This window comes from Solanum stenotomum, chromosome 9, assembly GCF_019186545.1.
Source record: "Solanum stenotomum isolate F172 chromosome 9, ASM1918654v1, whole genome shotgun sequence".
Taxonomy (NCBI): domain Eukaryota; kingdom Viridiplantae; phylum Streptophyta; class Magnoliopsida; order Solanales; family Solanaceae; genus Solanum; species Solanum stenotomum.
In genome coordinates this window covers 2,654,866-2,681,802 of record NC_064290.1, presented here as the reverse complement: position 1 = coordinate 2,681,802, position 26,937 = coordinate 2,654,866, and the positions used below count along the sequence as shown (strand labels likewise).

Sequence of the window (26,937 nt, the reverse complement as noted above, 5' to 3'; positions counted from 1 at the left end):
TTCAAAAGTGGATAAGTAATTAGAGACAAAGGGAGTAGATGATAGAACTCTTAGGCAACCGTTTGGTAGAATGTATTAAAAAAAATAACTTATCCTCCCAAAGGTACTCGTTTTCTTCAAAAAAAAATTAAAAATTTGCCTAAACATATGATTTTTCTAAATAAATACTTTTTGAAGAAGAGAAAAAAATATTGGACCTCTCAAAAACACAATCAAACAGATTATAAGTTGTATAAATATTTTGTTTTTATTTTTATACGATAAAAGAAATTATTTTTCGATTCGACTAACAAGACAAACTTGTCCTAGTTGGTAAATTTTGCTCTTGTAGAAAAAGGTCAAGGCTAATTAAAAACCACAATAAAAGCACCTGCACTTCCATATTTATTTGTATTAATTGATTGTATGAAAATATTGAGCATTCATTGATTTGATCATGGTTCAAGATTTTCAAGATATTGGATTTCAAAAGCATCACATTGGTAAATGCATAATAAATTTGGGAGAAACATTTACTCTACTTTTATGTTTGTCCATATTATTAAAAATATATTCCAAAGTATTTATTTTAATATATATATACGAGACACATAAATAGAGTGTATTAAAAAATTTAAAGATAAATTACTAAAAAAAATTTATTTTTTTAATTTATAATTTCTTAACGGATGTGTAAAAAAATAAAATAAAATAATATGGACGGATGGAGTACATGAGGTGGTATGTTTGGGAATATTCATCTGCCCTTTTAATTTGAACTATGAGGAAATAGGAATAGATTAAAAAATAATGTTGAAAACCTTACCTTAAAAAATAAATCTCATAATCATTAATCTAAATTTAATCGAATTAAAATATAAATTTTGAATGGCAAGCGAAAATAAAAATAAAACGGTCACCATAAAATGTAAAATGTCATATTCTACCAAACACTTTTATTCTAATCATATCGTGCCTCCATCGCCGGAAGAAATAAAATTATTTAAAATAAAAAATACTCAAGTGGCCACTAAGAACTCAATAATTGATAAGAATTTAGATTCCCTCAATCATTCTATCCAAAGAAAAAAATATTGATTCTAATGAATCTCTGCCCCTCTTTATCTTGTGGGTCATACCTCATTTTTCTATTAATTTAGTATTCGATATTCAAATTGAAATTTAATTAGTAATTTAAATCCACGCTACGTATGATCTTATTCAAGATAAAACACTTTTTATCAAAAAATTCTTCATACTCAAAATTTCTAATTAAGAAAAGAACAACCCTATCTGCTACGCCATATCCGAGATCATCAATTGTTTCACCAAAACTCTAATATTTTGGATGAGAAATGAATATATTTTATCCAACAAAAAAAGAATAAATATTTATGCGGATTTTACTTCTACTTCATAAAAATAAAAATATATTTTCTAAAATCACTTGGTTTATATATATCAATCTACTTTGCTTCGTTTTTTCTTCAATATATATATATTCTTAAAAGTAAGTTCTTTTGTTTCATTTGAATCTAGAACGTTATATATATAAATGTAATTGTAATTTTTGAAGAGTTTATACGAATTTGAAAACAGATGGAGTAACATATAATGAGTAAAAATATAAGTGATATCTATTAGTTCAATATATGTTCCAAATACGTTAGCACTTTTTCTTAGGTCTTATGATTATAAGAGTGATTTAATATCTTGGAGAATTACACATTCGTAAAATATAAAGAAATTATATTATTTTTTCTTTGTATTTATATATAATATAAATACCATTTTCCTCCTCAAACCAGTGGCAAGCCGAATTTTCATACTGAAGTTGAGGGTATTTTGGTCTTTTAAGAGCCCCGCAGTTGCACTTATCTCCACTATATCAACGGACGCCAAGCCAAATTCAAATGTAGCCGAATATTCCAAAAGAGAGATACAAATTAAATAATATTATTTCTTAATTTTCAAGAAAAAATCATTATTTTATTAGTATAATTTATATGAGGATTTAGATTATTGGCTTAGTGATTATTATATTAAGAATTAAGATAAGGTTGAAGTGCTAAGTTCAATTCATATGGTAGCGTGAGTTTATTGTGCTCCATTGTCGATATTAATATTTTACGTCGAGAAGGAAAGTATTCTTACTTAAATACGATTTTATCGTTTGAATATGGATTTTTTAATTAATGATAGAATGCATATCATAATTTTATTAATTATTTAATTTTCTCATTTGGAAAATGAGGAAAAATATATTGACCAATTAAGATATCTCATTTATAGAATATGAGAGTGACAAAAATGAGAATGATGAAGTAGATATGTAGGCCTACTAGGGGAAATAAAAATTAAAAATGAAAATATTAGAAATAACTTGAGAATAGTTTTGTAGTGGATAAAATAATAAAAATGAGTTTGAGATGATTCGACAAACGAGAGGAGATGACACAAATGTCCCATAACGAGGTGTGGGAGGTTGACACTAGTTGAATTAAAATGAGGTAAAGGTAGACATAGATGTATTGGGAGAGAGTTGAGTAGACATATATATATATATTGTATTTTTAGCTTAAGTCGGAAATCAACATAAAAAGTTACTAGTGGAGGATTGTCTCACTTGCTTGCTGAATAAGCTTGGTGAAAGTTTGAAGCACCGTACCTATTTCTCCTCTCATATCGTTTGTAACAACATTATTTTTGTAATTTTCTCGTCTTTCATTTTTTATTTCTATCAGTTACCTCTTATGCTTTGATCACCACGTTAATTGCCCCCGAATAATATGTAATATTTTTTTAATTATCGACTATGTCATTTTTATCTATGTATGCTCATTTTCCTTACTGCTTTAATATACGTTACTTGAATCGACAACTTAAAAATAGAAATAAAATTTTTAGATAGTTTTTACTATTTTAAGACTTCACTCGTAAGATTAGAGCTACGTTTTCTTAAGGTTAAAAAAAGGGAAAAAAAGACTCTACCTTGTTCTTATCTATTCTGATTACTGTAATTACTTCATTATTATTAGAGTGACTTAATATAATTTTGCTACTATAGTATAAAAACAGAGATATACTGTACATATACTTTATGAGTTCTTTCCCTCCAATCAATTCATGCTCTCTCTCTCCACCGCGTGTGACTCTGTGTTGTGTTTTGGACCATTTTTTTGGTTGTGTAATTTTTATTCTCTCTTCCCTAGTGTCCCGCCGGGAGAGAAGGAAGTGTAAGAGTAGACGAAAGCTATTCCTCTGCTTCTAAGAAACATTTTTTTAAAAATTTCTTCTTGTGCTTTCGTCTCCCACAATCTCTCCTTTTCTTCTTTGTGCAGTGTTCTTTTGGCAGTTTGTGATTTTCCCAACTTTAATCAACTTTTCATCATCTATGAGGTACTTTTACCTTTGTCTTTTTATTTTCTCTTTTGGCCATTTTTCTGGGGTTTATGTTGTGGGTTTGTTGATTTTTTTTGTGGGTGATCAAGTATTTGCTGAATAGAGGCTTTTTGGCATGTGGGTTTGTGATTTTCATTGGTCCTGATGGTAAAGTTGTGATCTTTTTGGGTTTTGGTTAGTTTAGTTTTACAGGGACAGTAATGATGGTGATGTCCATTCTTTATTGCTTTGATTTTTATGGAAAATCTTAATGGGTGTTCAAATTCTTGCCGAAAATCACCTGGTTTGCTTGTGGGTTTGTGATTTTCTTTGGTCCTGATGGTTAAGTTGTGATCTTTTTGGAGTTTTGGTTGGTTTAGTTCTTACACGGCAAGTAATGATGGTGATGTCCATTCTTAATTGCTTTGATTTTGTGGAAAAACTTAGTGGGTGCTCAAATTCTTGCTGAAAATCACCTGTTTTGCTTGTGGGTGGGTGATTTTCTTTGGTCCTAGTGCTTAAGTTGTGATCTTTTAGGGGTTTTGGTTGGTTTAGTTTACAGGGGAAGTAATGATGGTGATTTCAGTTCTTTATTTATTTAGTTTTCCTGAAAATCTTAATGGGTGTTGAAGTTCTTGCTGAATATCACCTGCGTGGCTTGTGGGTTTGTGAGTTTGTTTGGTATTAGTGTTAAAGTTTTGATCTTTTTGGGTTTTGATTAACTTTTTATCCAGGGGAAGTAATGATTGTTTTTTCTAAAAGTTAATTTGTGTACAATTTCTTGCTGAATATCTTCTTGGATTTGTGATTTTCTTTGGTCCTAATGCTAAAGTTGTGATCTTTTTGGGCTTTGGTTTATTTTATTTCTCAGGGAAGGTAATGATTGTGATGTCAATTATTTGCTTATTTAGGTTTTCTTTGTTTATATGCCTATGAAATTTGATTTTCTGCTATGAGTAGAGTTGACCATATCGAAAAAGTAAATTACATAAACTACTCTTTTCTCTTTTGTCTGGAACTCTTTAAATTCTTTTGTGGGTTAATCAAAACATTGAGCTATTTGTTAATTTAGTATTAACCGGGATTCTTATTTTAAAAAATTATTTTTTGACGAAGTTGAGAATGATGATTCATCATTTCTAATATATAAAGTATTGATGATTTAGCATATGTGGAATCTAACTAGGGTTATGTGTTGATTTGGTGTCATTCGACATCTTTTGGCCTTGGCTCGATAATAATGGGAGGTGAAGATTTATCACCCATGATGGTTTGTGTCTCAATTTTTCTCTTGAAAGGCTTGCTTTTATTCACAAAATAGACTGGTGTGGCAATTTGCTTTTATTGTAAATCTTCTGTATACTTTAAAATGCTTGTTAGGGCACATTGAGTGACACACTTAGGTTGTCGAATTTCGACTTTGATTCAACTCCTCTGCCAACTTCAGTAGTATACTCCCGATGATGTTGGGGAGAATGAGAATATTTAGCTGATTAAGATTTGAAATTTGTTTAATAGATTGTAAATCTGAATCCTATATAAACATCATGTTGGTTTACTGTTGTATGAATTTTCGGACATGAAAATTTGCTCTGTTTACCTTCTTTATGTGCTAGTCCTTGAGGCCTATCTCCGTGAATAATTTCCTATACTGCAATGAGAGATGAACTTTAATGCTTAATATAGTAATCTTCCTTTGTTAGTTTGTTCACTAAGTGCCTGGGAGTCTTTCATGAGAGCTAGGTTTCAATGAAATTTTTGAACATACATTAAGATTATTCACTGCTGCTCTTATTCATTACTATTTGTTGACAACTATTTTTTTCTTTATCAAGCGTTATAAGTTATACCTTCCTGAGTTGATAAAAAGATTTCTATCCAATTGGAATTTGCCTTGATTGTGATTTTTACTGCATGAGCTTAAAATTATTGACAGTTTCACCATTTCAACTTCCCTTCGTGAAATTAGCCTGTGAGGAAGTTTCATTTTCTTCCTATTTGCAGAAACTGACTAGATGGAGAAGTCTCTAAAGAAACTCATTTCAGATGATTCTGAAGGTAAAGTTATTCCTATAGCTTATAGAAACAGTAACCAGTTTCTGGCACAATTTTCTTGTGTTCTCAACATGTTGATGTGTTTCGGTCTTTTGCTTATCTAAATAGTTCCATCAGCAAAGACTTCTGGTACAGAGAGGAATGCTTGGAAAATTCACCTCGGAACAGCTGCACATCATGCGTCAACTGATGCAAGCTTGTTTTCTAGCTCGCTGCCTGTTCTGCCACATGCAAAATGTATGTTTAAGTTTCTTCTCTAAGCTTAGTATCTTCATTCAATTAGAGAGATTCCTTTTGACTCATTTGTCCAATTTGCAGTAAACTTCGCTGAATCTGAGAACTACAGTCACTCCACTGATGATAGCTCACCTAGCTTAAACGGACTTCATTTAGAAGATGAAATTAAAGACCCACTGGAAGTGGAACCAAGTCCAGATGGGTGTTTTCTCCCTGGGGATGAAGATGAGCTACTAGCAGGCCTAATGGATGATTTTGATCTTAGTGGGTTGCCAACTCAGCTGGAGGACTTGGAAGATGATTTTTTTGGCAGTGGCGGAGGACTAGAATTGGAATCTGACACTCTTGATAATTCACTTAATGGATTTGCAAAATTAAGCATGTCTGATGGTATTCTTGGAAGTATTGTTGGACACCATGTCTTCCCAAACAGTGCTGGAACTGTTACGGGAGAACACCCGTACGGAGAGCATCCTTCTAGGACACTGTTTGTTCGGAATATTAACAGCAATGTAGAGGACTCCGAGCTGCGATCTCTCTTTGAGGTTATATTTTAACTACATGTATTCTTTATGGTCATGTCTGTTATTAGCTATCCCTTCTGTGGTCTCCCTTATTGCCGTTAATATAGTCACTAGTCACTACTGATTCTGTTTGTTCCCGAGGGAAATTTGGGAACATTATATGCTTGAACATTGTACCTATTATACACTTTGTCTAGAAGTAATATTGACCTTTTATATAATTGTTTTTTCCTTGAAGCAATATGGTGATATCAGAACTTTGTACACTTCATGCAAGCATAGGGGCTTTGTGATGATATCTTACTATGATATCCGAGCTGCTCGAACCGCAATGCGTATGCTGCAACATAAGCCTCTAAGACGGAGAAAGCTAGACATTCATTTTTCAATTCCTAAGGTCAGAAAAATGACAATGTTCATTCTTAACTGTTAGATATGTCAATATTTAAGGGGCAAATTTTTAACTATTATCATTTATTGTGCATCCAGGAAAATCCATCGGAGAAAGATATTAACCAAGGAACACTGGTCATTTTCAACTTGGATCCTTCAGTATCCAATGAAGATCTCCTCCAAATATTTGGGGATTATGGGGAAGTGAAGGAGGTACAACTTTGCCAAATTATTCACTTTGATTTTTTGTGTTTATATGCAACATTGAACGTGCTTATGACGAACTTGGTTGCTCATGTTGCATGGCAAATGTAGATAAGGGAGACACCGCATAAGCGCCATCATAAATTCATTGAGTTTTACGATGTTAGAGCAGCTGAGGCTGCCCTCAAGGCTTTAAATAGAAGTGACATAGCTGGTAAGCGGATCAAGCTTGAACCCAGCCGACCCGGTGGAGCCCGTCGAAGGTATGTCCTTAGTCTTCTCTTAATGGAACCTTTTGATGAACTTTATCAGCTAAATTACCCTGTACTGTTGCTTGTGGACATTCATACGTGCCAAAAATAAATAGAACAGAAGAAGTGGAATATTAAGGGAGAAAAAGGAAAAAGAACTCCCATGGTAGGATTTTATGGATCTGTGTGTGTTGATTGGTGAGTAAAATTTGTTTTTTTTTACGTTCTTCTGGTAGTATTTATCAGACTGTTGACTTTTGATGCCTCTAATTACGAGTCTTTATTTGTAATGGTCAATATTTGGTAGAATTTTATGTTGTATTCGGGTTTGATTTTTTCTTTCTGTCACATGGTAGACAAGGTTTTATACATGAATTGTATTTCCCTATTAGAAGGATAACGGGTGAGGGCGTTGTTCTATGCTGCTATTTGTGCTCTCTCTCTTCATGTTTGCTATGTAATTGCAAATAGGTGATGCTTGTTGATGAAATCATTGTGAGAAGCTTGGTTGAATTCCTTGATAACGTGTCAGTCAGTGTAACTCAATCCATGCCCTTCTCCTTAGAAATTTGTTATTATTGTTGCTCTTTATCTATAGATGCTCAGTCATTTGTGTGGATTACGATGCAATTTTGATTAACTTTAAGAAGAAATATTGATGGTTTTGCATCCAATGTATAGCTTGATGCAGCAACTTAGTCAAGACTATGAACATGAAGAAGTTCGAACATTTAGGCACTCAGTTGGTTCTCCAATCGCCTCTCCTCCAGGTATTTTCATTTTCATAAATGACTCATGCTAATCACGGAGAGTTCATGTGATGAGCTAAAATTGATGTGTTTCATCCAACAGGCAGCTGGTCAAACTTTGGCAGTCCTGTTGAGCACAGCTCATTGCTAGGTTATAATCAATCACCTGATATGACAAATCTCAGCCCTGTAAATGGCAACCATATGCCAGGGCTGGCTGCTATTCTTCCTGGCCATTTTTCAAGTCCTAAGATTGCACCCATTGGTAAAGATCCAGGACGATTTGGCTCTCTGAATCATGCAATTACTAGTCCCAAGTCAGTGCAAGGAATGGGTTATCAGCAATCTTATTCAGTTCCTGAGCATAAACCACATTTGAACTTTGGATCTATGTCGCTTGGTGAGCCTAAGTCATCTGGGATTGGGACACTTTCTGGCCCACAATTTCTATGGGGAAGCCCCCCTATTCAGTCAGAGCGTACAGACTCTTCTGTCTGGTCAAATTCATCATTGGCACATCCATTTACATCAATTGAGCAAGGGCAAGGCTATCCATATTCCCGTCGACAGGGCTTGTTCCTCGGATCACATCATGTGGGATCTGCTCCATCAGGAATTCCTCTGGATAGGCGTTTGGGTTTTTTCTCGGAGTCTCCTGAAACCTCATATATGAACCAAGTTGCATATGGTAGTACAGGTTCTAGTCATAGTCATGGTATGAGTATAGGTCGCCTTGGGGCAATGAACATGGCTGGTTCTCTTGCTCGGAACTTTACTGAAGGTGGTTCTCCTATCTCTAGAATGATCCCACTGCCTAGGAACGGGCCTATATTTTTCGGAAATGGCTCATACGGAGGAATAGGAATGACTAACAATGAAGGGATAACCGAACAAGTTCGAAGTCGAAGAGTTGAGAGTGGAAATGAGATAGACAACAAAAAACAATATCTGCTTGATTTAAAGAAGATCACGAGTGGAGAAGATGCTAGGACTACTTTAATGATTAAAAACATCCCAAACAAGTAAGAGCCATATAAATTCTGAATTAGCAAATTTTGAATTTGTGTGATTGTTCAATGCTCGATGATTCGTCTTCTTCCATTTGTTTTAGGTATACCTCAAGGATGCTACTCACAGCAATTGACGAGACTCATAAGAATACATATGATTTCCTCTACTTGCCTATTGACTTCAAGGTAGTACTGTATGTTTCTTTATTATGTCTTCACATCTTTTGAAAAAAATTATATTTGAAGGCATTAACTTATTATTATGGTTTTGCTGCTTCAGAACAAATGTAATGTTGGTTATGCCTTCATTAACATGGTGTCTCCTTCACATATCATTTCCTTTTACGAGGTTAGTTATTCTTTTACAATACCACTATCCTAATGGTTGTAGAGTTGTGCGGTGTGTGAAAGTACATTTTGTATATATTAAAGAAAAAGAGTACATGTTGTACCAGCCTAAAGTTTGTGTGGTGGATGATCTGTAACCATCTTCGTAAGCTGAATGTGGTTTTTACTCTCTAAAAAAATACACCTTTATCATAGTTATTAGTTGAAAATGACTTGGTCTGAGATACTGGTGCAGGTATTCAATGGGAAGAAGTGGGAAAAGTTCAACAGTGAAAAGGTTGCCTCCTTGGCTTATGCGCGTATCCAAGGGAAGGTAGCCCTGGTTGCTCATTTCCAGAACTCAAGCCTAATGAACGAAGACAAGCGGTGCCGGCCAATTCTTTTCCAGTCAGAAGGTCAAGAAAGAGCTGACCAGGTATTGAATCTTTAAAGAAATGATTGCATACTCTCGAGTTACATCAACTTTGTTGGGTTGAAACCCCAGCTAAAATATAATGTTGATCCCCTTCGTCAAAATTATTGTCTATTAAGTCGTGTTATCATTCAAAATGATGTCTTGTTTTCGTTTTTCTCTAGGAACTGTTGCCAACCAACAATCTGAACATTTGTGTTCGTCTGCCTGATGGATCTTATTCTGGAGATTCTCTGGATAGTCCAAATAGTGATCTAGATGAGAAGCTCTACATGCACTGAGAGATCGGCTGACTCGTAACTATGATACATGGTGGCAATGAGTTCTAACTGTGAATAGGAATAGTAGTACATAATAACGTATTAAGTCGGACATCCCATATAATGTTGTGTCTGCTAGGCAGTGTCTTGCTTTTTGATCAAACGACACTCCACAACATGCGGATGGCAAATGTTACCGAAGCAGAGAGCATTTTGTTTGTACCTTGAGTGATGATAATTGATGTTTTATCATAGGGGAGTTTGATAAAGTGAATCATCAGGCAACATGTGAAGTCTCTCTGCTGTTGATAATGCTTTGCTGCTATAATTGTATAGAACCTCTTTTTTTACTTGTTTGGTTGTCTTGTATACTTGTGGTGGGTTTGTTTTACCACATAGTATACATGTTTTTAGAGCGTAATGGGACTGTCTCCAAGTGTATAATATGGAATACAGACCCTGCACTTTTTTATGGATTTCACTTCTTTGCTGACTTAATGAAGACAACTGTTGTAATTATAACTTGAATGTGCAGTTAAATTGTGCTTACTTATTTCATGAACCCTTTCGTTTTTTCTGATCAGATATCAGTTTCATGCTGTGAATGCTAAGATGCGTTTCTGGATAAGACAACACATGTTAGAAACTAGTGAGAATGCAAGCTGTGGTTGTGCATCAGTTTGACATAGTGAAAATGTTATTACAATGGGACTTAGCATATGAGAGGTTTCTCTTACAAGGGTAAATGCTTGCTCAACTTTTTAATAGTCATATAGATGTTGTAGCAAACAATGATCTCAGGTTTGAAGTGCATCAGCTATTGATCCTGCCAAGCTGATAACTTCAAAAGGAGCTTTATTAGCAATGGCTTTCACTGTGACGGGACACGAATCCGTGATCCAAAAGTATGTGAATGCCTTCTCTGTGCCTGAGCGCGAAGAGCGTATTGGAAAGAGTCAGAAAACTAGGTAACTTTAAAGGAGAGAACTAAAGACAGATAGAAATACAGTAGTTAATTACCATCATTCTTGTGCAAAAATTGCTCCCATGACCGCTTTGGAAAAACTCCGTGGGTCACGTAAGCACTAACCTTTGCTGCACCATGAGCTGCCAAAACTTTCTGGTGAAGCAAAAAGGCCAAAGATACAAAGCATTATGGTGCCAGAAATACTGATATAAGTAAAAAGTAAACACAATGCGCTCATTTTTTTTTTTTAAGATGTGAGATCCAATATTTTAAACAACTCAGAATGAGTTAACTGGACTAGCTGATCCCAAAAGACAGTCATGAGGGTGTAATCGCATAACAAAGGGATCCCATAACCTAAACGCATGCGCACACACACACACCACCTCCCCCCCTTCTGGTTGGACATGTTGGGAGCTTCAATATTGCCTTCTCCAAATAGTGATGCTTGTCATATATTCTTACCTTTAAACACTCAGTCCCATAACTGTTGAGGAATATTTATCAGTGTCTATTTATAAACTTTTGAAGCTGAAAATCGTAAGTTGACAGGTCTTGGAGAAACAAATGGTTGGTTTAACTTCAAAGCTGAGAAGGATAAATGACCCAAAAATGAAGTGGGTAGAGAAAACATGGTATGTAGCTAAACAAACAGAAATTAGCATGTACACAGAATTTGAACAAACAAAAACATATTCCCTACTGCTAAACAAAATCAGGTAACAAGGGACAAGAAGCAATCAGAAAATTTATGCAATGAACATAATAACACCTCTTCAAACATTTCTGTAAATATAAAATAAGGGAAGGAAGAACCAGAGTTCTATACGACTGTTTCACAACCATAGAACTAAAGAAGATAGACACTGGACGAACAGTAAGAACTAAAATCATCATAAGGTTCAAGTGATGCAAATTTGAGGACTCAAACACAATAATCAGAACATTTGCACATTTAAGAAGCAGGATTACCTGGCATTCAATCAGGGTACCTCCAGATTGGACCAAGTCATCAACAATGACCACATGACAGCCGGCAGGATCACCCTCTTTAAGCCTGACTATTCTCTTATCATCCTCCCGGACTTTAGTGCAAATTACCTAGGAGAAGAAATCTACTAAGTTCGAGATGATATAAGGTAGTAGAGAGAAACCAAAGGAAATGAGTTTCTATTATTTACTAACAGCAGGATAGTCGCCCAATTGCTTGTAGAACCGTTTCCAAGCTCCATCATCAGGAAAGGCTATCACTATCTGGAATTAAAAAACTGTTAAGACGTGACTACTTACTGGACAAATAGTCATATTTAATATGGTAAGTCCTCGTCTTGAAGAAACTAGGATAAATATATTTAACATCAAATCTGTCCACCTTCTCAGATTCTGGAAGTTGCTGAAGCCGTTGCTTCAACAGCGGGATTCCAGTCTCAAACAGAGGCAGAACCTGGTCTCCAAAATAAAACCTCTCCTGCAGAAACATAGACACATGAACATAAATATTTCGAGAAGCATTTGAGCTAAGAACACATTACGAGGCCAGTTGGTCTTATCAGCCTAACTTTGGAAGTATCGGGAAGCATAGAAAAGCAAACTAGCGAAAAGACACCATCTCTTGCAAAGGTCAATTAAAGAATCTAAGATACAAGTAGCCTAAGCAAACATGTTAACGCAGAGCACAGATGACCTAAAATTATGTGAAAGAAGTGAAATTAACCTGCAATGCATGGATGTCATAGACAACTACACTGGTTGGACCACCTCTTGAGATTGGAATGTTTGATAGTATTCTAGCCATGGTGAATGCAGTAGCCACATCTCCTTCCTCTTCCATCCGTTCAAAGGATCCAGTTGGAAAGAATGGCAATACAAGCGTAAAAGACGCGACAAACAGCCTCGGAAGAGCAAAAATCACAGAAAGTTGTTCAAAGATGACTGCTGGTGAGCTGAAAGATGCCAGAAAAGCAACATGCTGCCCACGGATATTGTGTGCTTTGTTTATGAAGAGATTTGGAAAACCATCGTCGAAACTCCTGGAACATGCACAAATATTTGTTAGCTTTGTCCCAAAAACAATCAATGCAAACTATTTTACAAGTATCAGCATTGTTTGTAGGTCCATCAGTATACAAGGTAGATAAGTCTTAAGTATATGCATTGCCGATTGATCATTATTTGGTCTCAGTAACTAAGTGGGCAGGAATTGAAGTCTTGAACTAACTTTGTAAACAATAAGCAACTAACTACCTTTCCCCCCCTCAAAGATACGCACAACAACATACCCAGTGTAATCTCACAAGTCACAGGTGGGGTCTGGGAATGATAGAATGCATGCAGACCTTACCCCTACCTTTGAGGTAGAAAAGCTGTTTTCGATAGACCCTCCGCTCAAAAGAATCTCAGCCACAAGTAACACTAATTTGGGTCTGAGGCAGTTGATGTTCATTACATTGAAAGATCTCATCAAAGTTGTTTTCCCCAAGTCTTGGTAAGTCATTTCTCAGTGAAACTTTACTAGTGAATGCGCCAATGTTTGATTAGGAAAATGTAATTGGAAAAATTAACTTTCACTTTTCCAGCACTATTTAGAGTAGATTATTCTTTAGTCAAGATCACGATTTCAAACACCATTTAATACGACAACATCTTCTATGTCAACAAAAACTGTATCTCAGTCACCAAAGAGTAGCTTCAAATACAACAACGGAGAATTTTGATTCCATTTCCTCTATCACTTAATCTTTTGAAGCAAATTATATGTAACAAGGATTTGAACTTAAGGTATGTGGAAGAATTATAATAAACACACAAATTCAACAACTCGGTATTAACTTAATAGCTAGTGTTTGTCCATAGATTTTGGACTGTTTGGCCATGAAATTATACTTTCGAGTTCCCAAAAACTGGTTCAAACCAATTTTTGGGTTTTCGGAACTTCCGCTCACAAAACTTCAATTTGTTTACACGCAAAATGCAATTTCAAATTCCAAAAATCACGAACTTCAAAAACTCAAATTTTCAACTTTCAACTTCGAAATCTATGTACAAACAACCTGTTTAAGCTTTTATAAATGGCATAGCACAGTTCAGCTGAGTGACAAGAAGAAATGAAAAAGGGGAATTTTGTTTTTGTTTACCTCCAGTTAATGGAATGTAGGTGAATGCAGTCAGAATCAGAAGCGATTTTGCGAGCAACATCTTCCATTTCAACACAGTAGTATAGAAGCACTTGCTTCTTCGTTAACGTACCGTTCTCCATCGGAAAATTTACAGTCCAAACGCCGGCGACTTTCTGCCTCAGAGAGCTTTTTTCTCACTTTTGCCGGCAACAGTGCCGCGCACTGTCTGCTGCTTATTTAAAGTATGCCTTTTTGGCGTGGAATGTGGATTTTGGTGACCTCTTGTTTTATTAGCAATTTTTTTTTTAAAATTCTACACAATCTTTCCTTTAATTGGTTGTGTTTGGTACGAAAAAAATATATATTTTTATGAAATGCGTTCTCCCTTTGTCCTCTTCTTCATTTCGTTTTTCGAAAGTCAAACAATTTAAATTTGATTGAAAATTTACTAATGAAATCTTCAATTTTTTGAAATGAAATATATTTATAAACTACATAAACAGTATTATAAGTCACAATAATTGACAATTCAAAATATTTAAAAGATGTATACAATTTTTACGTACGGTCAAAAATAGACTTGTTTGAATCTTGAAATTCAAAATGTGTCACAGAAATTAGGACAAAAAAAGTACTTTTATTGGAAAGTTAATTTGAACAATATTTGAAATTAAATTAATATTTTAAAAACAAAAGTTTAGATTTTGAAAATAATGTAAAAAAAGTTGTATAAATTATGATTTTCTCATACTAATATGACAAAAAAAACTTTTTAAAATATTAATTATAAACAATCACGAAAAGAGAAAAATGTCAATTACTATTGGAGAAAGATTTTTTGGTATTTGATAAAAAAACAAAAAAAAAATCATATATTTATATATGATTAAAGCAAACGCTATGAGAATCGATATATTTTGGAAGGCGGGAGTGGATGAGTTGCGTGGAGTGTGGGTTGGGTCGGGAAAAGATACTTCTTAAAATATTGGTCAAAATTTATGTAATTAGAATTTTGATAAGCAAAAAATGATACTAGTAATTACTTTGGGATGGAATGATTTCCTGGCATTTGATAGAAAAAACAAAAAAAAAAATTATATAAAAAGTATTCATATATAATATAGATAAACGCTACGAGAATAGCTATGTTTTGGAGGGCTGGTGTGGATGAATTTGGGTCGGAGGGGGTGGGGGAGAGAAAAATAATCATAGTGCAATGCTATTTATGAAACTTATTTTTCTATACTCTGCATACCCGAAAAGTCATTTCAGGAAATTTTCAATTCCTACTTATCAATTGTCTTTGAAATCATTTTTTTATTTTATAAATGATAAAGCAAAACGACTTTCTTCTGCACAATATTCACGCTAATTCAATCAGTCAACTAGCCATTGACTAATTTGTTAAAAAAAAACACTTCATAATATTTTTTTAATTAATAATTAACCTAAACTTTCTTACTTAATTCATCACATTTGAAATAGACAATATTCTGTGACATAGATTGAACTCATCTTTTTATTATATCCGCAAATTTTACTTTCTCTTATTGGAATATAGAATGTGATTCTTGCTAGAACATCATATATCTCTATCAAAACGCTAACCACCTTTTCTTGTTAAAAAAAAAGTAAAGTAGCTTAGAAAATGATATTTATTTACCACATTGTGTAAAGAAAAACCTTAAAATATGCAGTATGAAATTTAAAATTACTATATTATCAATACTTATTATAACAATTATCTGTCGTATATTTAAGATATACATCATTTACTAATATATTTAATGAAACTTATTTTAAGACATTTTTCGAGTGAGCTAAATATATTAAAGGTAACATAAATAATATATATAAAACATAAAGAGAAGCCTCCACCAAAAGGCAAAAACTATTTGGTAGGGCACCTACAATCTTGTAGGGTCTTTAAGGGTGATGGTAGATATTATATTTTTCTAATTTCAAACATGTTTTCCATTGTGCCTTGGAATTCCCATAGTTTCAACTAACACTCATGTACCTTTTTCTTTTTGTTTTTCACCTGGTGTCTGGTACCCACATTGGAGACCGACTAAATTTGCATTCGCGTCGGGAAGTCCCACACATTAGGGGGTAAAGCGCTCCCTAACTATGACGACTCCGTATCCAAGGGGGCTGAACCCGAGATCTCTTGATTAAGGATGAATTGAAGGAGTACTTACCACTCCACTACAACTCTTGTTGGTAACACTCATGTACCTAATATATACCATCAATACATTATATATAATATTGTGTATATAGGTCCAAGTTAGACGTACATCTAATTGATTTGATTTGAATTATTCGGAATATGCAATACCTAATATATTATATATAAAAAGATGGACAATCAAACCTATTTCTCGATTCACTCAAAGAGATGAATAGGGTCCCAATAGAGATATGTAAAAAACAGGTCCAATTAATTGTATTCCTAATCCTAAATGGATCATAACGATGTAGGGAGCCATATATAAACATTGCATCTATTTAGATAGCACGAATGACCCCTTCTCATTATGAGAATGTACATACTATATAAACCTATTCCGGCATCGTAATTAATCAGATTTTTCATTAAAGGGTGTTAATGTTTGTAGTAAAAATAATAATTATGAGGCAAGTAGAGCTAAAACACGTCAAGGAATTTTCGCAACTCCTTAATCTCTAGATTAAATCTTCAACTTGTGTCAACACTTGTATATATGTATTTATTAAACCAAAATTCAACCTCTATATACAATATAATTTTCCGGCTAAGGAGTGTCGCTTGACAACCCTTGGGAAAGGGTGGCTCCGCCCCTGGTTTCACTTAATGGTCATGTACCTAATATATGTGCGCGTGTATGTATAATAGGCGTATATAAACATTATACATGGTATATTCTGTATGTGTATACTATATCAAATAAATAAACGAAAGAGGCAATGAGGCCTCAAGTCCACAAGGCCCATACTCGATAAAAATGGAAAGCCCAACAGACAATGACGGTGAAACAAAAAGCCCAAACTGAGAAGGCTTCCCCTTGTGAGATCCGCACAATTCACAAATAAAAAGCCCAACAGTATTGTTTTATATTTTGTCCCATTTAAGTAAGTTTTGCATAAATAGCCTCAGCGTTACATAATGAGAAGAATTTTTTTAAAAAATAATCACACACTTAGGTCAATTTGTTCACAAATTTTAGGTTGGCCACAACTTGCTATTATTGAATTAGCCAAGAGTTTAGCTGGATGAACTAATTTTGCGTGTGTTGCTTAATTGTTGGGTGACACAACTCGATACTATCTTCATTTTACTTTTATTTTTTTAAAAAATTGTTAACAAATTTTACCGCATAGGGCAAAATCTTGCATGCATTGCTGAATTATTCACAAGTTCTTCTTGACGGATTTAACCTGATACTATCTTCATTATATCCAATTAATATTTTGATAAATTTTGCTGATGTGTTAAACTTGATACTATTGTCATTCTACCTGCATTTGAAGAAGCAAGTGTAGAAGCTTAGAAATGAGTAGTTTTGTTAAGGAGTATGCACAAGCTAAAAACATCACTTATTTCAAAACGAAAAAAGTGTAATTAATATAAGGCAAACTTCTAAAAGTAATGCATTCCCACATACAACTAATCCAAAATTTTAACTATGGTTAATATTTTTGATAATTATCATTCAAACTCTTTTTTAAAATCCATCTAATCTATATACTCCAAACATTCCTAGTTTGAACTAGTCAAACATGTAGTTATTAGAACATGAATAGACTGCTGCCCCCTTCGACAACTCAGATANCTGATACTATCTTCAATATACCCAATTAATATTTTGAAATTTTTTGCTGAAGTGTTAAACTTGATATTATTTTTATTCTACCCGCATTTAAAGACGCAAGTGTAGAAGTTTAGAAATGAGTAGTTTCGTTAAGGAGTATGCACAAACTAAAAACATCACTTATTTTAAAACGAAAAAAATTATAATTAATGTAAGGTAAACTTCTAAAAGTAGTGCACTCCCACATAGAACTAATCCAAAATTTTAACTATGGTTAATATTTTTGATAATTATCATTCAAACTCTTTAAACTTATTTTACCCGCATTTAAAGAAGCAAGTGTAGAAGTCTAGAAATGAGTAGTTTCGTTAAGGAGTATGCACAATCTAAAAACATCACTTATTTCAAAACGAAAAAAGTATAATTAATGTAAGGTAAACTTCTAAAAGTAATGCATTCCCACATACAACTAATCCAAAATTTTAACTATGGTTAATATTTTTGATAATTATCATTCAAACTCTTTTTTAAAATCCATCTAATCTATATACTCCAAACATTCCTAGTTTGAACTAGTCAAACATGTAGTTATTAGAACATGAATAGACTGCTGCCCCCTTCGACAACTCAGATATTTTAGCACATCAAATACTATTTCCCAATTGCCAAAGCAATAATCATAATTTTGAGTAAAAGTACAATATATATGTAATTTGACACAACATTCATAATTACATATGGTTCTACTTGCCAAATTGAACTTTATAATTTTTGTGACATCTCACAAATTAAATTTGTTGTCCCTAGTAGGACTCTTCCCTGTCAACATGATAGGGAGGGGTTGCCTAAGATTTTCTACATCAAATTGCATCGCTTATTGAAATTTGAAATATCGTGATATATTTTGATAAAGGTATATTATTTTTTACGTTGAGAGAAAATAATCGTACATGAAAGGCTAGCTATCATTGCAAGAGGTCAAGTTCATTATAAAGATGACCTACCAATTTAACATCCCAAAATGGACACAGAAAACATATATAGTGCATGGTCGTTGCAAGTACCATATCACAACTATGATGGAAATAGACTTGTGTCTTCTCTAAGTTTTTTGTTTCGATGATTTTTATCTTACGGATGTTGATAATATAATTAAATAATAAAAGTGTTTTTTTCTTCCTAACAGCTTAAGTTATTAGATGAGGTGATCATAGCCACACAGTCTAGTACCAATGCGTATAACATTAATATGTTAGAGTTGATTTCTAATATGTTTACTCAATTAATACTTCATTTTAAAAAAGATAATTTATAGTCAACAAATATCAAAAAATCATAATTCATAAGTTTCAAAGGACTTCTTTTAAAAAAAATTATTGTCTAATTGAACAGTATCATATAAATTGAAACGAAGGAGCAATCGTTATTTCTCGAGGCCCTTAATTTCTCACCTTATTTAATGTAATGTAAAGTTTTGAAAAGTAATATTTTCCCAACAAACATGATTGAACTAGTCCAAAATTTTAATTATGGTTGATATTTTGGATAATAATCATTCACCTCTTATTTAAAGTCAATCTATATACTCCAATCATTTAATTACTTTTGGAACTAGTCAAGCTCGTCCCTTTGACAAAATGGATTATTTCCCTAGCATATCAAACGGTACTACTTTAATCATAATTAGAGTAAAGTACAATATGTGACACAACACTCATAATATATACTTTGTCCGTCCTAGATCAAGTATCTTATTTATTTTTTCGATCTGTCTAAAAAGGTGTGTTTTCTATATCTAGTAAGGTCGCTAATTCTAACATTATACATGACAAGTTTAAGATCAATCTTTAATTTTAGATTACAAAAATTAAAAACACTTTAATTGAGAAGGTTTAGTATGATGCTACTCCCTTTGTCCCATATTAGTTGATCACTATATTAAAAATAGTTGTTCCATATTAATTGTCCACCTAATTACTAAATCAAGAAAGCAGTAATTAATTTTTTTTGAAAGTGTCCACATTTGTTTATAAAATTTCCAAGAAATTTTTTAAAGGGTGAATTAGTAATTTTTTAAAATAATTTCTTAAGCACCGTCCAAAATGATAAAGTAATATGAGACAGAGGGAGGGAATAGTTGCTAAGTTGAGCTATATAGCTTTTGTGACATCTAATAAAATTAATGTCTCCTGTCGACATGGTAGGGCAAGAAGGAAAAGTTTTATCTGTGGTAGCTGGATCTATAATTTAATTTGCACAAATTGTTGTACTATTTTTGGTGTGAATGAGATTTTGAATTGGTGACCTTTGAGTTGGGTTGTGAATATGAAATGAAAAGATGTTGTCCTACATTGGAGAAAAGAGAAGAGTCAGTTGGATACATAAGGCATAATACATAGACGGCCTTACTTGATATTTATGTTTTTTAATTTTGATTGTGCGCAAGTAGACACACTTGTATAGAGTCCAATAAGTAGATACACATGTTCTACTTGACATTCTATGTGGCAATTTGGTATCATATGTGACGTTCTAACTTCTACGTGTATTATGTCACAAAGGACATATGTGTCTACTTGTTCAACTTTATACAAGTTTAAATATCTATTTTTTATTTTTTTTTCCACTCGATGTTTGGTGCCTGCATTGGAGCTCCGACTACACACCCACAATTAAAAGACATAAATTACAACTGAAACTAAATTAAAAGACATATTTATTTATTTATTTATTTATTTATTATGCCTATACATTAAAGAAAACATTTCTACACTAATATAAAGAGTTGGGAAGAAGACGAAATATATTCAATCAAATAATCTAATTGATTGATTAATACCATAGGTTGACTTCACTTAATTTTTACATGTGTCTATTTTAATTTTTATATATTTTGATATTTTTTAGTATAAATTTTTTTTACTCCACCACTTTGCGGTTGCACACCCTTGATAAAAGTCATTATAAAGATGGCCTACCAATTTAATTAACTTCAAAAAATGGATCATGGAAAACATTATTGCATGGTCTGTGTTACCATATAACAATCATAATGGAAAATAGACTTAAGATATTCTAAAAAGGACATGATCACCTCAATCTACTGTCCAGAACTTTTAAAAAATGTTCACACTTAGATATATATCCTAAAAATTATCAACGTTATGGTATGGTGTGTGTGTGGGGGTGGGGTGGGGGGGGGGACTGTTCCACCTTAATCATAGGTCTCGAAATTCAAGTTTTGAATATGGAGAAAATTATGTTGGGAGTATCATCCTCAAATGAACCCATAATGCGCGATTCAAATTTAATTGAAGTTTCAATATAAACCCCAGATACCGAATGAAAAAAAAAAAAGATATCCTCAAAATTAAAAGGACATTTAAAGAAACAAGTGTATAAGTCTAGTACCAATGAATCATCTTCATGAACTAACGAACATCAATAGCAAGTGCATGACAAATCTCGTATGTATAGTTCAATTATTTATAAGCATATATATTGGGCGGTCACAATTTAATACTATGTAATTTATTCTATCTATATATCTTATTGAATTGTTCACAATTTTTTTTGGCGGACTAATCTTGCATGTGTTGAATTGTTCACTAATTTTGCCAGACATTAGACGGTCACAACTTGATACTATCTTCAGTCTATTTATCTTGTCCCCGACATAACTAGTTCAAAATTTTATTTATCGTCGTACATATATATATATTATTGATGAGATAAAAATCAACTCTCATTTAAAGCCCATCTACTCACTTCAAATTAACTGATTGGTTTTGAACTAGTCAAGTACTTTAGCAACGCGTTAGAACACGAAATGAGTACTGTGGCCCCTTTGACAAAATATATAGATAGATCAGATGATATTACCAAAACAATAATCATATATTTTTTTCTGACTAAAGTACAACATTTATACAAGTGATCATACAAAGTGGATAACTCACTATAAACATGACCTACCAATTAACTTCCAAAATGGACGTTGAAATGTGTTGTTCAATTATTTACAAGTTTTTTCTAATGGATGAAACTTGACACTATGTATTGGATGTGTAAATAAAATTTTATATTGATAGCTGAAAAGAAAAAAATGAGTATCCAAGGATGTGACCTATTGGTCAACGAATTGATCAAGTGGTTGAGAACTCTGTTGCTCCCAATTGCACACGCAAGTGTACGTGGTCGCGCAAGTAATATAGTGGCTCTTGAAAGAACCAGATTATCGAACCCAAAGGACTTGTTAATTAACTATTTTTACTAAATTATATTGGTCTAATTATTTATTTAAGAGTGTCAAAAGAAAAGAATGCAAGAACAAAATAATAAGATTACATACAATAGTTGGAAAATCTCAGGGTTGCAGCATGTAATGAATCTCATGTATCATATTCTTGGCTTAGAACTAATTTTAGTTGTCAAGTTACTGGTTTACATGGTTAATTGTATGAGTCGGGCTACACACCTCTAGTCGCCTACTCCAATTAGCTATCTAACTACATCGTTGAGTGGGGATAGATAGACTAACTGACGAGCATTTATATTTCATCCTGTTTCGTAACCAAGCAAGTTGTTCGTCCGGTCGTCACTCCTAAACACAAATCACCTCAATCAAATGGGTCGATCGAGCTCTCTATATTCTTTGGTCTATCTAACCTCTTCTCTCTCGATTTTAAGATTAGACAATATATTTATCTCTAGATGGCCAGTCAAGAAATACTAAAACAAGACTATAGAAGTAACTTATAATGACAACCAAGAATTAATTCATAAATCTCAAATAATCAATATTTAATTTGTGGCTACAGCCCCAGAACAAGGGCGTTTATCCACTAATCTCTAAGAAAACAAGAAGAAGAAATGAACCCTAAAAAGTATTGACGACTTTTTACTTGATGCCCTCTAATTGATCTCCTCTAATTGAATGCCTCCAATAATTATTTCTATGGATTATTTATAGATGTAATAAACCCTATATAAAATAATTGAGTCCAAAGCAAATTAGAAATTCAAAACCGAACGGAATTTGGTTCTCTTCTTTTTCGAGTGAAATTGTATTGCCGAACCGCCTCACGTTCTTGTTCCTTCCATTGCTGCCACGTGGCAAGGCCAATATCAATTGGCGTTCTTTGGCTCTGCATATAAATATGAATATAATATTCAATTTAATCCATGAAGCTGCTGTTTGATTTTCTTCTATAATCTTTCATGTTTAATTCATTTTAGCTCCAAACTTTTTTAACTTTACGTCAATTTACTCCTACAAATAAAATGCACTATTTAGCACAATCCATAAAATTAATGCTCAAAAAAGACATATATAAATAATAAATATGAGGCAAATAATAATTAAAAATATATATTTTTGGCCTCACATCAACACCCCACACTTAAACTTTTGTTCGTCCTCGAGCAAACATTAAAGTTCATCTCAAAAATCATACTAGGAATGTCATCACTTGGGTTAATACAAACAATTAGTCCATATACCAATTTCAAAACACCAAGTACTCTTGTCAATCATTATGCAAGACATCCAAATAAACAACAAACCTCTAACCTCCTACCTCAAGGAAAGACTTTGAACTCATCAAATTTAAGCTTGCTCCCCTACTCTCATCAAAGAAAGTTAATAAAATCACATATCCATCATAAAACAAGTGCCCTCACAAGAAGAAATAGTCCACACACTCAATTCAAAAGATTGAATATAAATTAAGGACTTCATATAAAGAACAACTCTCATACTCACAAAGAAAATTCATATGTATGCACAAAGAATCATAAGCTTGCCCATTATGTACATCTCCACTAATTAAGCATGTTCGAATAGAATCAAATAGGACTTTAACAGGTTGTAATGTAGGCTAAAGGACGGGTAGGAAAACTATATAATAGTGACTTACACTTCCTTAAGCACTTTGCACTTTAAGACTTCATCACCCATTATTTTCTTTTTTATTTTCAGCCCTCTATTCAACAATTATTTCACAAGTAATTCTCATCATCTCAAGAATGTTTCAATCATTTTTTAAAAAAGCTTTCCTTCATAATAGCCACCCTCACTTACGTATTTTACATGCATTAAGGTGTACGATGTCTTTGGAAGGACCAGGGCCATCATCAAGGTAACTTCTTTTGTTCATTTTTTTTTTAAATCACATTCTTTCAAAGAGGGCTTTTTAAGCACTTTGTAGCTATCATTGATTACCTTTTCACTCAACCATCCCTTTTTCTCAAAATTGATAATTAGAATAAGTCTATGTTATAATGCTCAAGGAAGCAAGGTGCAAAAACTAGTGATTCAACAAATAGTCAAGGGCAAAATGGCTACCAACAAAAGGCTATAGGCTCAAAAAGGCTAACTAGTGATATAATATATGAAAAGACTAAAATTTACCAGACAAATTAAAGAAAGCCTATTATCATCTCCTAAGCAAAGCAATACTTTTTTATTTCGCTTCAATAACATGTAGGAAAAGTTCTAGACTAAAATGCAAATCATGGAATAAAGAATTTCTCACCACACATGGCACAAGTATCAATCAAGATGGATCAATTCCACTTTTAAGAGAGATATAATCATAACAAACTACAAAATAAAATAAATTATATACAAAGTCACAACCATGAGCTTAGGTGTCAAAGAGTCTGCATTTTTTTTTATCAAGCATTCACAAGAAAGAACTACTAAAAAATTAGACCTAAATAGCAAGTATCACACCATTCAAAAGGGTCTTTTCTTTTCTCTCAAAAAAAAAAATTATTCCTAAAAAAATAAAAGACACTCGGTTCAAAGGGACTATCCTCAAGAAAAGAACCGAAAACAAAAGCCAAGGAACCCATCCTAAAAAAATAAAAGACTCAATAAAACAATAAGAACTAGGAATTTATTCCTCCACTCCACACTTAAAAAGATGTTATGTCCCCAAAGCATCAAATAAAATTTAAAAACAAGGGTTAGAAAAACGTCCTGAGGCCTTTTAGCCTAGCTAGTAGCATGTTCTCTTTATTTTCATCAAGGGTCGTCACCCTACACTTAAGCTCAAACGTGCTCCTTAGCTCCAAATTTTGGATACTCAGACTTCTCCAAAACCTGTAAAAACAACACAAAAATAAAATAATAGTAATAAAAATAATAATAAAAAATAAGAAGTTACACTATAAATTGGGTTGCCCCCCAATAAGCACCTAATTTAACGTCGCGGCACAACACAATAAATTCACCACTTTTCTTTCCACTTTGAACTTATGAATTTTACCCCTAACTTTGCATCAATTTTTCTGCTCCTCTCAAGGGGTGGTGGTATAAAGATAAAGGAACCAAGTAATTAATGTCGCATCTTGCACTTCTTGGCCCTTAGGTGAGGAATGTCGTTTTGTCTACGTGGACTAAAAAACCTTAGAATGTAGGGGTCTTGTTCCTTATCAATACACTCATCTATTAGTTCAGATTTTATAGAAAAGTGTTTTAATGAGATTCAAATTGCCTCAACTCCAAAGCAACATTATTCACAACATTCTCACTTTTGTACTCTTTCTCAACATAGATATTAAGGAATAAAGTGTTGTTTAATGGTTGAAATTTCTCTTTTTGCTCCACTTGTTGATCATCATCCACGACAATTGATAATTGGGCATCAGACGCCTCAATCTTTTTGTTCAAGTGAGTCTCCAAGTCATGAATATCTGAGCCAAATTGATCTATTTCTTGTGTGAGCTCAACTCTTCCTTCAATCAGTTGGCTTGTCATATCTATCAGACCATCACGAATAGACTCATGAAACTTTAGAAGTTAAGTTTGTTCTTGTAGCCAAGATTGGCTCACTATCTCTACTTCTTCATAGCTTTCTCTTTGTTGGGCTGCAATCTCTAGGACAGTAATTTCTAATTGAATAGCGTCAAGCGCATATCGCAGTTTCGTGATTATTTTTTGCTCTTCCACACATTCAAACATTTGTTCAGCGATTTTTGAATTAACTTTGTCCAGCATGTCCGTACATTCCATAAGTGAATTCACATTGCGCGCCTCTTGTTTTGCATTCTCCACTTCATTGCCCCTACCAACATCACAAATACAGAAGAATCATAATAGGGGTTCGGGGGAAGGGAATAAGACAACCATTCCAATGAATATATTGACGACCACATATATCACATAAAGGACATTCATCAACCAAGATTTATCTCAATCATCCATATCAATAAGAGTATCAAATTATTCAAAAAAAAAAAGGAAAAAAAAATTGTTAAGAAAAAAAAATCTAAAAAAAAATAAATAAAAACTTATAAAAACAAAACTTAAATAAATAAAAAGAAAAAATATTACTTAAACAAATAGTTAATTTCTAAGTCCCCGGCAGCGACGCCAAAAACTTGTTGCTCCCAATTGCACACGCAAGTGTACATGGTTGCGCAAGTAATATATTGGCTATTAAAAGAACCAGATTATCGAACCCAAAGGACTTGTCAATTAACTATTTTTACTAAATTATATTGGTCTAATTATTTATTTAAGAGTAGAAAAAGAAAAGAATGCAAGAACAAAATAATTAGATTACTTACAATAGTTGGAAAATTCCAGGGGTGCAGCATATAATGAATCTCATGTATCATATTCTTGGCTTATAACTAATTTTAGTTGTCAAGTTACTGGTTTACATGGTTAATTGTATGAGTCGGGCTCCACACTTCTAGTCGCCTACTCCAATTTGCTATCTAACTACATCGTTGAGCGGGGATAAATAGACTAATTGTCGAACATTTATATTTCATCTTGTTTCATAACCAAACAAGTTGTTTGTCCGGTCGTCACTCTTAAACACAAATCACCTCAATCAAATGGGCCGATCGAGCTCTCTATATTCTTTGGTCTATCTAACCTCTCCTCTCTCGATTTTAAGATTAGACAATATATTTATCTCTAGATGGCCAGTCAAGAAATACTAAAACAAGAATATAGAAGTAACTTATAATGACAACCAAGAATTAATTCATAAACCTCAAATAATCAACATTTAATTCATGGCTACAGCCCCAAAACAAGGACGTTTAGCCACTAATATTTAAGAAAACAACAAGAAGAAAAGAACCCTAAAAGGTATTGACGACTTTTTACTTGATACCCTTTAATTGATCTCCTATAACTGAATGCCTCTAATAATTATTTCTATGGATTATTTATAAATGTAGTAAATCTTAAATAAAATAATTGAATCCAAAGAAAATTAGGAATTCAAAACCAA

General features: G+C 33.2%; 3 protein-coding genes across 4 annotated transcripts in view; 1 reads left to right on the top strand and 2 right to left on the bottom strand.

Moving 5' to 3' along the window:
* Nucleotides 1-26,937, bottom strand: part of LOC125875815 (probable galacturonosyltransferase 15) — a 222,935-nt gene that overhangs the window by 85,886 nt on the left and 110,112 nt on the right. The window lies entirely within an intron of this gene.
* On the top strand, nucleotides 3,097-10,331 carry LOC125875813 (protein MEI2-like 2). The gene is made up of 14 exons (XM_049556852.1): nucleotides 3,097-3,215; nucleotides 3,321-3,378; nucleotides 5,365-5,418; nucleotides 5,524-5,652; nucleotides 5,734-6,197; nucleotides 6,415-6,573; nucleotides 6,666-6,782; nucleotides 6,885-7,036; nucleotides 7,706-7,794; nucleotides 7,877-8,795; nucleotides 8,885-8,969; nucleotides 9,064-9,132; nucleotides 9,367-9,546; nucleotides 9,708-10,331. Exons 3-14 carry the CDS (start codon nucleotides 5,376-5,378, stop codon nucleotides 9,822-9,824), a joined length of 2,523 nt encoding a protein of 840 aa, XP_049412809.1. The 5' UTR covers nucleotides 3,097-3,215; nucleotides 3,321-3,378; nucleotides 5,365-5,375; the 3' UTR covers nucleotides 9,825-10,331.
* Nucleotides 10,478-14,138, bottom strand: LOC125875822 (ribose-phosphate pyrophosphokinase 4-like). Of its 2 annotated transcripts, none has more exons than XM_049556864.1 (7): nucleotides 13,905-14,138; nucleotides 12,485-12,800; nucleotides 12,143-12,238; nucleotides 11,956-12,024; nucleotides 11,743-11,871; nucleotides 10,824-10,923; nucleotides 10,478-10,731 (listed from the first exon to the last, which is right to left on the bottom strand). In XM_049556864.1, exons 1-7 carry the CDS (start codon nucleotides 14,024-14,026, stop codon nucleotides 10,601-10,603), a joined length of 963 nt encoding a protein of 320 aa, XP_049412821.1. In that variant the 5' UTR covers nucleotides 14,027-14,138; the 3' UTR covers nucleotides 10,478-10,600. The 2 variants fall into 2 exon arrangements, with proteins under 2 accessions (XP_049412821.1, XP_049412822.1); XM_049556865.1 differs by having other exon boundaries at nucleotides 10,478-10,725.